Genomic DNA, 12,725 nt, shown 5'->3' on the forward strand with positions numbered 1-12,725 from the left:
TGTAAAGATAATCAAACTTGTGGATTCACTTCATTCTTAATACAAATCAGACGTTTTCTTAAACTCTACAATTCAATTCACTTGTCATGTTCTTTCTTTACATCAATTCCATATTGTTTATGAAAACCATGATGAACTAATCCTTCTACGGGGGATTAGCAAGTGGAGGTATGATCTGTTAACTGTTTTATAGAGTTACTCAATGGATTAGCTGTTTGGGAAAGTAAGAACCTAAATCCTAGGTTTGACAACCCTAGGAAGTCATCAATGTGGGAATTAACCCAAATTTGGTATGACCTATCCGTGAACACTTTCACCCAAAGTCAGTCTAGACTGTGCAGTCGGAAGATAAGTAGTCCTTGTTGACTCGTTATTTGAGTGGAAGATCGGAAAATCCTGCTGGGATAGCAACTACTTGATTGAAAAGGAACCTGAAGCGATAGTTGATAGAGATTACCGAAGCGAACTAATCACTCATACTCATATTTTATTTATTCTATTCTCTAATCTTTTGAATCTTATTTCTTTAAGTTATTTTATTTTTTTGTCGTACTATAACTAAATTAAAATGATAATTAGATCTTTTGGTGTTTAAGTTAAAATTAATCTAACACTCGCCTCCCTTGGGTACGATCTTCAGAGTACTCACCTACTCTGTTGTAACTATATTACAATTGGACCCGTATACTTGAGGATACTTCCTCATATAGCTATATCTTTTATTGCAGTATTCACATTTTGGATGTTTGAACGTCCAGACGCGGTTAGTATCCAAAGTTAATTTACTATAGTTCTTCGGGAAAAACAATTAATGAAATGTTCAGAAATGGATCTTATGGCATGAATGGTTGTACACTTCTATGGCAGTGAACTAGCATGTGAAACAAGTAACTTGGGATCTTGCTATGTTATATGTACATGTTTAACCATGTGGTTTGATAGGGAATGTGAAACAAGGGATTGGATTCTAGTTATGTTAAGTTCGAATTGTATGATTAAAATAACAGGTATGTGATGTTTTAACTATACGAACTTACTAAGCTTTATTGAAGCTTACTTTTTTCATTTTCTTTCTTGTAGATTGTCGGATTCGTGCTGCCGATTGGAACATCATTGAAGATTGCACTATCCGTCAACTCTTTTGGTATCTATTTGTTTATTTTGGCTCAATTTTAAGTGACACGTAAATTGGGTTTTGGTATATTTATGTTTGTGATCAATTGGTTATGTTTCGTGTCTCAACTCTTTTGGTATCTATTTGTTTATTTTGGCTCAATTTTAAGTGGCACGTAAATAGGGTTTTGGTAAATGTATGTTTGTGACCAATTGGTTATGTTTCGTTTCATTTGATATGTGAATTAATGTATAAGTTTGTAACGTATAATGGTTGTTTTGATGGCTTATGATGGTGTAAACCTATTTGGTATTATTCATGTTATCTTGGCTATGAAATGTTTCTTATGTTTTGGTTAGTTGATGAACTTTGGTTAATGCAGATAATCATGAGAAAATGAAGTATATTTGATGGTTGAATGAACATGAAATGTTAAGTAGTTTCCGCTTGAATGATTTATGTTTGAATTTTTGAATTGTGGTGCCAATGAGGGCATATTGGTTAGGCACTTGGTTGAATGTTATTTGGTATTTTTTGGCAAGTTTGTGTGTATTATAGTTAGGTATTATGGATGGTAATTGCATGGCTTGTGATCTAAGAAATTATAGGTAAAATAACTTGGATTTGACACACAGTTGTGTGCCACACACAGTTGCATGACACGACCATGTGGCCTAAAGTACATGGCTTAAATTTGTTACACGGTTAGGCAACATAGCCATGTCACACGGCCCGACGGCATGGCCATGTGACTCCTGTTTTCACTTTTTACCTAAATTTTTGTAAAGTTTCAGATTAGTCCAAACTTGTTTCGGGGTTGATTTAATAGCTTCGTATACTCGATTAAGAATATTATGGTTGATTATCATTGAATGATTGTAATTATATTATATTATGAATTGTTTGAGAATTTATGTCAATATAGTGGATAATGTTGATGTATTACAATTGTAATACCTTATAGCATGGATCAGGTGATCAGATCAGGTATAGAGTGTTACATTTGGATTTGTCGCAAGTGAAATGATATGCGATTTGTGCAAGTATACACTTTGAATCAAGTAATAAAGTGATGAGTGAGTATCATTCCCACGAGGATCGGATTGAGGCACAAAAGTGGTCAAGTTATTATAATAAAATGCAATTAATGCTATGGTAAAGTTATGGTAAGTATGTAATGGCAATTAGTGGAGTAATGATGTAAGCAATACGTGGAATTAATGAATAACTGGAAATGCCATGGGAAAACGAGAGTAGAGATGTAATGGCAATATGAGAGTTACTCTGGGAATATTACGAAATCAATCAAGTAAATAATTAAGAATGATATGGTAAAGATACGACGACAAAGAATAAAGGATATATGATGTTGATTTGGAAGGTCGGGATTACTAAGAATCTACCCTTATTGTCAATAATGTCTCAACAAAATCATACTCGGTTTATTGTTCAGAAGAGTTTTAAAATTGTCTACTTCTTTCGAGAGAAAAAACCTCAAGTTACATTGCCCGTGTCTGTGGACTTTTAATATGATACCCTACACTATTTTCGTTTTGTATGAACGTTGCTCTATGTCTAGAGTCTATTACAAGTACCGGTCGAGTACTTACTCATATCATTCAATATCGATCCGAATAATCCAACCTTTTCAGAATTAGACTTAGTTTATGGGCATGCTGCACAGTTGTTTATGTCTAGGGATTGCACACATACAATTTAAAATAAAACAATTGAATGAAACAATAAATTGATTCAGATATATGCTTCAACCATTAAACAAAATAAAGGTTTCATCAAGTAATCCCAACCACATGAGATTTAGTTCATGGGTTGGCAAATAAAATTTAAAACCAAAATATAATTCAACATCATTTCAAAAAAATTAATTCACGGAAGAACAAAGTAAGAAATACAAAAACTTCGGAAAGACAGCTTTCGCGAGTCCATTTCACACTCTAGCGGCACAGTGTCCTGCGATGGCTGAGAGGGACTACTTTCATTATAACACTCTTTACCCGTATTCGATGCCGGAATATGGTACGAGGTATTACCAGAACACATACACTTTTAACCATATTAAACCGAGTTGTAAAATTTCATCTAAACTAAAACTTTCAAATTGTGATTCTTGAGTCACTAATTAGGGTTTACGTGGCCCAATATACTCATAATCTTTCACTTCCTCGTCGTATGAATTTATAAATTTCCACTTGTTGAATTCATCACGAGTACCCGAATTGATCCGTATCATTACATATTCTCATGTCGTCATATTTTCCTATTTAACTATTGTAATATATCAATTACTCAATATCTCATAAGCTAAGTGTCACATATACATTATCCATTCATCTCCCATACAACTATCAATATTAACCACAAAGATAGTACAAATTTTCTCTATTCGATGTTAAACCAAAACCTGTTATTTCATTACCAACTAACCTTGCTAAATATACACCTTATACTAGCCCAAGTGTTTAACCATTCACCCAAGACATAAATATATTTTATCTATTATTGCATAATATAGATGTGCTACCCAAATCATAATTCACTTCACATAGTAATCGGGTTAATTTTTATCATTTGTCAAATAAATTACAAAACAAATTATATAACAAAATATAAATACATTTTAAACCTCACCAATAAAAAAATTCTCATGGCATTACATAATCATCATGCATCAAAGACAAACGTACTTGACATTTCCATCACTTAAACCGAATTAATCAATGCAACCTCAATGATGTAATCATCCTTTTAACTTACTTAACCAAGCCAAATTATACCATCATCTCACACATAGAATGACCCACCTATCATACTTCTCAATTATGTCACTTAATAGACCAAATATACCTAACATTTATCATCATGATCAAACCACAACCAAAATACATCCATAGATCAAAATTACCACACACATATATATATACCATTACTAAATTGCTTCCCATCTGAGTCAGAGCCACTAAATCATTTTATTTTGGAGCTACGGAGCTCCAAATTAAAATCCGTTAATTTTAACTGAAACTAGATTCATATATATTCTTATCATAAAAATTCAGAATTTTTTACTTAGCCAATAAGTACAGTTTCTTCTTTAAAGTTTCCCCTGTTGCACTGCTCGACAGTTCTGCCCTCTCTTCACTAAAAATTGATTATCTTATTGTACAGAATTTAGATGGTATTCCCGTTTATTTCTCATGAAAATAGACTCGTTCATGATTCTAAAAATATCAAGTTTAACCCATATTAATTTTGTACAATTTTTAATGATTTTCCAAATTCAAAACAGGGGATTCCGAAATTATTCTCACTCTGTCTCACAAAATTTATTATATCTCATGATTTACAATTCCATTGCTTACACTGTTTCTTCTATGAGAAACTAGACTCAATAATATTTAATTTCATATTTTACTCATCTTCTAATTTGCTTCCCACGATTTTTGGTGATTTTTCAAACTTGGCACACTACAGCTGCCCAAAACTGTTTTAGTGCAATCTATTGATTACCATTTTTACTCTAAACTTTTAATACATGACGATTACATCCCTAGGCACGGAAAATGAAATTCTTTAAATTTAACCCTTGATCCAAGCCTAATCATTCTCATACATATCAATAAAATCCCGTGGATTTCTTAAAATTTCAAAAATTTTCCACAAATTTAATACTTTTCAATTTAATCCCTAAAATAGATTTTCATCCAAAATTCTTTAATAAAACACCTTTAAACATCCATTAACATCTCAATTTAATCAAAAAATAACAAAAATCATATGAAATTATCAATGGTATCTTCCAAAACTTTCAAAAAAATTAAAACTAATAGAATACTAAGTTGGACCTAATTGTAAAAGTCCCAAAATATAAAAATTTCAAGGGAAAAACAAGAATTGAACTTACTTGAAGCTAAAATATAAAATACCAGCTCTCAAACCTCTTCCATGGCTGCTTTCCACCGAAATTTTTTGAAGAAATGGTCTTGAAATCCTTAAAATAAATTTTGGCCACATAAACTTTATTGTAATTCCAATTTTGTCCTTAAATACATAAAAATCTTTAATTTTTTAACAGTATGCCACCTCAGCCACTTAAATTGGTCCATTTTATCTTTTAGTCCTTTCTTATTTAATTTTTAGGCTATTTAATCACTTTAGCAAGTTTTGCATCTTTTCAATTTAGTCCTTTTTAATTAATTGAAAGCCAAAACGTTAAAATTTTCTGATGAAACTTTAATACTAACTCAATGGCACTCCATAAATATTTATAAAAATATTTATGGGTGGGCTTATGGATTTGAGGTCTCCATACCTTATTTTGAGACTCGATTTACCTATTAAATTCTTTTTAAATCACAAAATTCACTAATTCAAAAATTCTTCTAAATTCACATTTGACCCATAATTATTAATTTATTAAATTTTAAAACTTACTTGTCGGATTTAGTGATCCAAAATCATTGTTTCTGATACCACTAAAAATTGAGCTGTTACATTCATCTTCCTCTTTTCGTATCGACTCAACCACTACCCTCTATTTTTGCCTAAGGCTCTCCACTCTTGTTCGTCTTTTTGGGTTTCCTCCTTTGGTTTTTTATAGGCTTTTCCCCAGGGTAAATTCAATAACCCAAGTTTATCTTCTCCTATTTTAAATTCTTTTTTCAACAACCCGAGATTATCTTCTCCTATTTTTTAAGCAAAATTTTTAGGTACAAGTATAGTTGGGCTTTCAGAAAATCATTTTAAGGATTTTGCATTTTTTTGGAAAATTGAGTTTTAAGCTAGGATTACTAAGCTTAACCCATGAATTGGTTGTCTTGCTTAGCTGCTAGGAGAATGGAAGCTTCGACGTCCAAAAAAGCGAAGTGGACAAGGCAAAGAAGCAACAAGTGAGTTTATGTACTAAAACCTTGAACTGTGAAAGCATGTTGCATGATTGTACAAGTTATCTTGTACTCGCCATTCTAGTTGTGTGTGCTTGATATGGATAGAATTGTAAAAGGGTTTTGAAGAATTTAGGAATTGGAAAAAGGAATGATTATGTTAGATACCACCATACGATATTGCTGAGGGCAAATCGTGATTAGCGAAGCTCCGGGTCTTGCGAAGGGGCACTGTAGTGTTCGAGCATCAAGGTATAGGATGGTGAAACAGAGGAATGGATAAAATGAGAAGAGAAAAGATCATGGTTAGGCCATGGGTCCGATCAAAGGCTATATGCCTGAAAATGAGTAAGACTATGGCTGAAGATGCTATGGCATCATGATAAGGATGAGTAAGACCATAGCTGAAAAATGCTATGATGTCATCATATAAATAAGTAAGACAATGGTTGAAAGACACCATGGAATCATGGTAAATATGATTAAGACCATAGTTGAAAGGCGTTATGACATCTTACGATAGTCCGCTGGGACGGTAAACACGGTGTAAAACCATAACTAAAAGATGTTATGGCATCATAGATAGTCTGACGGGACATTAAACACGAGATATTCTAACGAGACGTTAAACACGGGATAGTTTGACGGGACGTTAAATACGAGATACTCTTATGGGATGTTTAACACAGAGATCCTAACGTGAAGGACCATAGTTAGATTATGAAACCATGGAGTCCACCAGGACAATAAACATGGGGTGTACTATGTAAGCCCATAGGTTGGTTACTGTAGCATAGAGGGAGTGTGAGAGAGTCAATCAAGACAGTAAACACAGGTGGAAAATCAGAACAAAAATCATGGCAACCTCTAAATAAGGAAAAAGAGGATTGAAAGTTTAAAAAAAAAAGTATGGACATGTAACAGTCAAGCAACAAGTAGAAGGAGTTCGCCAATGAATGGGAACATAAGTTCTATTTTATTAAATTTATTATATAACTTATGAAATGAAGTAATATCCATTAAACTATTAAAACCTTTACTAATTGATGAGATATTTTTTCGTTTTTAAAGTCAATATGCATAGTATGATTGCAACTTTTATCCTTATATAAAAAATCAAGTTCTTCCATGAAATTTATCTTAGATACCTAAAACCGTTTGTTATCTATTAAATTTCTCTTACTTTAAAAGCCAATTGTCTCAACCAGGACAAAAATAGGCTACAGTAAGACAAAATAGCATATATATGGGTTTTAAGATAAATAACCATGGAATAAACAATAATAAAAATAAAGGATAAAACTTACAATAAATACTACGATATTATTTCTCCAGAAATCGCTACACTATAACTCTGATACCAATTACAAGAGGAGGGCTCAATTGAAAGGTTACAGAAGGAAACTAATAGTAAAGGAAAGATTTACAAAAGAGAGAGAAAGAACTTAAAGTTTATGAAAACCTTGAGAAGTAACTTGAATGCCCTCTTGAGGTTCCTACCCCTCATTTTTATAAGAGAGATTCATAGCTCAATTTGATTTTTATTACAATTCCGTATAGTTTCTTGATAAGGATGACATTTTTTCTTTAGACAACGATGACATCTTTTGTCCAGTTTTGATTGCTTCTCCCTTTTTGTTGTTCCCTTTTTTTTTCATTTCCTGGTAGTAGTTTTTTCCACGTAGCTTCCTCTATCTTTTATTTCAGCTTTCTTGGATATTGTCCAAATTCATTTATTCAATTTCATCCGGATTTAATGAATCAATTGATAATTTTGGTGAGTTCTATCTTTCCCATGTATTTTTGATGTCTTCAATTATATGGGATGGAAAATCATCAATCTTCATTTCAACAATCTTTTTTAGTAGTTGAATGGATTCTTTTTTCATATCATCATGGTTATTTCCAGTATCATATGTCATTATTCTTCAACTATCAACCGAAAATCTAAAAGTTTTTTGTTGAAGTAAATTCTGGGCTTTGGTGATTAGATCTATTCCTGCTTGGATTTGATAATGAACAAAATTATTATAATACTTATCAACATATTTTGTCAAGTGTTCTTTCTCTTCTAAAGCTGCAGATAGGTTTCTTTTTGTAATCATTTTTGAGATAGTCCAAATTTGATATGGTTGAGAAAATTATTCGCGTTCAACTATACCAATAAGACTACAGATTTCAAGATGAAAATAGTAAAAGAACTCATCTTTATATACCATATGTAATAACATAGATTTAATAAATGCTAAAAATCTTTTAATAAATGAAAAGAAAAATATTTTAATAACAACAAAAAAAGAAGCAACCACAACTGGACAAAATATGTCATCCTTATCCAAAGAAAAGATGTTATCTTTATCGGTGAACCTGAATTATAAAATTATTTTGTTTCTTGTATTTGTTGTGGTTTTAACAAATTTTTTGTCACACAAAATTTTTCTGCTTCTCGAATAATTTCAGCATAACTAGCTTGGTATGCCAAATTTGGATCTCAAGACCATGGTAGTTGACTTGCCAGTTGTGGTGTAATTTTTCTTGGTTGTGGATAAAATTTTTCTTTTCATTTATTAAAATATTTTCCAGCATTTATTAAATCTGTGTTATTACATATGGTATATGAAGATGACGTCTTTTACTATTTTCATCTTGAAATTTTTAGTCTTATTGGTATAGCTGAACGCGAAAAATTTTATCAACATATCAAATTTGGACTATCTCAAAAATGATTATAAGAAGAAATCTATCTGCAGCTTTAGAAGAGAAAGAGCACTTGACAAAATATGTTGACAAGTGTTACAATAATCCTATTTATTATTAAATCCAAGCAGGAATAAATCTAATCGCCAAAGCCAAGAATCTACTTCAACAAAAAAACTGGTAGATTTTGGACTAATGGCTGAAGAATAATGGCATATGATACTGGAAATAACCGAGATAATATGAACGATGAAACCATTCAACTACTAAAAGAGATAGCTGAAATAAAGATTGATATTTTCCATCCCATATTATTGAAGACGCCAAAAATACATGGGAAAGTTGAAACTCACCAGATTGCCAATTGATTCATTAAATCTAGATGAAATTGAATAAATGAATTTGGACAATATCCAAGAAAGCTGACATAAAAGACAGAGGAAGTTACGTAGAAAAAACCACTACCAAGAAACGACAAAAAAGGAAGTAACATGGAAGCAACCACAACCAAGAAACAACAAAAAAGGAAGCAACCACAACTAGACAAAAGATGTCATCCTTATCCAAAGAAAAGATTTTATCTTTATAGATAAACCTGGATTATAAAAATCTTTTATTTCTTGTGTTTGTTGTGATTTCAACAAATGTTATGTTGCACAATTTTTTTGTGCTCCTCGAATAATTTCAGCATAACAAGTTCGGTATGCCAAATTTGGATCTTAAGACTATGGTAGTTGACTTACCGACCGTGGTGTAATTGAGAATTAAGTTGAAATTCCAATTGATTGTCTTACTATTGGATATGGAACATAATATCCTTGATTAGGATAAAATGATAGTTGAGAAGGTATGGACACAAATCCTTAATTAAGGTATTTTGATTTGAAGGTGTTCCCTTTGTTAGGTTTTTTATTAGTGTTAGTCTATTCACCAACTTTTTCTAAAGATTGTTTACCTCTATCCATAAGGCTAAGATAATTAGCAATAATATTGTCAGTGCCCTTTACATATAAAACCTCAAAATTAAAAGTGTATAATTCATTATACTATCTAATTCTTTTTATAGATTTTCAAACTTTTATTAGTTAGGAAATGTTTAACTACCTCATTGTCAATTTTATGATAAAATTTTCAAGTGCTAAATATATAAGAAAATATTCTATTCTTTTCTTTACAGTTAATAAGTCTTTTTTCAATTAACATAATTAATTTTATTTAGTTTATTTTTCTTAAACTATTTTCATTATTGTTCTAGCTTTTAAAATACATCCCTAATAATTTAGTAAAGCATTTATTTCTAAAATTAATTTATCCTTAAATTTTAAATTTTTTATAATTTCTGAATCTTAGTATTTTTTAGTTTTTCAAAGGAAATTATTTTATTTGATCTTGTTAAGATCAGCAGATAATTTTATGAATTTTTTATAAATAATATCAATATTGTTCTATGTTTTATGAATTTTTAATAAATAATATTTAAATATTTTATATGTAATTTTAGAGTATCCGAAAATATTAAGATATTTAGTTTATACAAAATTTCTTGAATTTACTATATCAATTAGTAGGCAAATAGCAATGAAAATACATGCATAATTGAAATTTCATGAAGATTAAAAGATAAGATTAATCTAAGATTGGATTAAGACGATATAGAATACTAGGAAGTTTCTTAGGCGGTTAGCTATGCTTTTATACAGCTACGTTTCATAGCTTAGTGTAGGCATCTAGCAGCATTTGCATTTGGAATTGTGTGTAATAAAATTATTTTGGTTTAGTACCCACTACGCTTACGCTTTCAACACTCGGCACAATCCAATTTAAGCCAGTAGATTCAAGACGGAACATATTTTCATTCCAAGGCTTGCAAGGAAAATTACTTATGCTTTCAACTTGGAGCAAAATAAGAAAATTGAAAAAACCGAAGTTCCCTAAATTTTCATTAATTGATGTTCAACAAAGTACTAAAATACTAATACAACAACTTTCTCTTAAAACTTAGTCATCAATTCTGCTTCCCCGACCACATGTCCTTCCATAGCTTCAAGCACCTTCTCCTTCGTCACCTACCAAAAAAACGAAAAAAAAATACATGAACAACCTTGTCCATCATTTAATTAAATATATACATATATATAAATTAATCCATTTCCACAATTAATAAGCCACATACTTTGTTGCCAACATTCAACTCATCATCCAAAGCAAATAGCCTGAACAGGAAACGGTGGCCGTGAGAGGGTAACTTGGGACCTCGCCATCCAGGGACCTTGTGATCGTTGTTGCCTTCTTTGATGCTAGCATAATCTCCACCAACTTCCTCTTCTTTCCCAGAAAATCCCTCTGGGAGACCCTTCAACGTTGGTGGTATGTTAATGGCTACCCAACAGGTCCATGGCACGATGGGGCCGCTGGGGTCTGGCGCATCTACGTCTTCCACCACCAGGGCCAACGAACGAGTCCCTTCTGGCACGTTGTACCATTCTAATGGTGGTGACAACTTCCTCTTTGCACCTTGACCTTCATCCGTGTACTTTCTTGGCAACTTCCCTTCTTGGTTTATGGCGGGGGATACCAGCCTGAACTGATCTTGGTCGCTAGCCATTAACAACGACTCCGTTCAAAAAGGATTCTATGTCGAGTTCTGCTTATTGATAACAAATCTGCCCGTCAGGATCTGTTTATATATATGAAGGTGGAGACTGCAAGGAAATGACAGGTGGTGAAAGGAGCATCTAAAATGAAACACGTAGAAAGCCACATGTAAACATGGGGATCCTGGATTGTTCTAGCAGAAGCAGAAACATTGTTTTTAATTGAATTGATGTTTGATTCAGCAGTTAATAGAAATGATCTTAAGAAAATGATCGTTCCTTATGAATTGAGCTAGGTAAGTAAATCTCTTCAAAAGGCAAAGCAGTTGTACTGGGCTTTCTATGAGGAATGGGCTAATTAATGTAATGAAAAAAGGGTTCGCACTGCACGGTCTTTTTCCAAGTTTCTTTTTAAAATATGATTTATACTTTCATTTACTTTTATTTTTAAAAGTTTAATAGTTATATTTTTCAGATTTTTAAATTTAAGTTCAACTATTAATATTATTAAAATTATTTTAATAAATTCAAGTTCATTATAACCTCATTTCTTTAATTACATGTTCACTAAGTGAGTATTTTTCTTTTATTTCAAAATGCTACATCAAATAATTTAACAAAAAAATTAGGAACGTTTATAATTGGACTAAATTTTGAAATATAAATGGTTAAAAGATTAAATTCCTAGAAATAAAAGTACAATAACTAAATTACAAATTTGTGAACAGTACGAAACTTATGACATATTCTAATACCACCGATCTCCAAAATATGGCCTATTAATCTAGTTATAATTGAATTTGAGTAGTCAACTTAAGTATTAAATATTTGTTTGGATATGATGTTGATCATATTTTAAATATATTGATCAATTATAAACATATGTGTATTTACTACATTGACAATTTGAATCTAATATATTAAAAAATCAAACCGTATCAATAAAATCTTAAAGGACCATTTTCTTTTTTCTTTTTTCTTTTTAAATTTATAAGATCTAACTGATCGCCTTCAGACGTACTAACGTCTAGATTGTAATTCCTGCAACCAAATATAAATGTTAGGTGATTTCCGCAAGTATACAAGTCAGGATGTAATATAGTTTATATAATGAAGTATAAAAGTACTCCGAGGATCGTATCCAAGGGAGACAAATACTAAATTAATTCTAACTTCGACATTAATAGATCTAATTAGTACTTTAACTAAATTATATTACGATAAACCATAAAGTGAAGAAAATCTATATTATATGAAAAATAAATAAATTGCATTAAAATAAAAACGGAAAACTAATTTGTTGACTTAATCAATTCTAAGAATGGAATACTAACTCGCTTCGATGCTTGTAACTAACTCCTATTTCGGGTTCTACTCAATCAACTAGTCGTTAACTTACTAAGATCTCTTGATCTTCCACTA

At 31.3% G+C, this 12,725-nt stretch overlaps 1 protein-coding gene across 1 annotated transcript; it reads right to left on the minus strand.

Moving 5' to 3' along the window:
* Positions 1-10,621: 10,621 nt before the first annotated feature.
* Positions 10,622-11,572, minus strand: LOC105780825 (uncharacterized). The gene is made up of 2 exons (XM_012605346.2): positions 10,883-11,572; positions 10,622-10,775 (listed from the first exon to the last, which is right to left on the minus strand). The coding sequence occupies exons 1-2, from the start codon at positions 11,312-11,314 to the stop codon at positions 10,701-10,703; spliced, it is 507 nt and encodes a 168-aa protein (XP_012460800.1). The 5' UTR covers positions 11,315-11,572; the 3' UTR covers positions 10,622-10,700.
* Positions 11,573-12,725: the final 1,153 nt, after the last annotated feature.

The sequence above is a fragment of the Gossypium raimondii genome, chromosome 4 (assembly GCF_025698545.1).
Source record: "Gossypium raimondii isolate GPD5lz chromosome 4, ASM2569854v1, whole genome shotgun sequence".
Lineage (NCBI taxonomy): Eukaryota > Viridiplantae > Streptophyta > Magnoliopsida > Malvales > Malvaceae > Gossypium > Gossypium raimondii.

What these genes read in the sequence shown, in the direction of transcription:
- LOC105780825 (XM_012605346.2), bottom strand. Translation starts at nt 11,314, where the DNA reads ATGGCTAGCGACCAAGATCAGTTCAGGCTGGTATCCCCCGCCATAAAC. An exon ending in AGTTGAATGTTGGCAACAAA is followed by an intron (nt 10,776 to 10,882) that starts GTATGTGGCTTA and finishes TTTTTTTGGTAG; the next exon opens with GTGACGAAGGAGAAGGTGCT.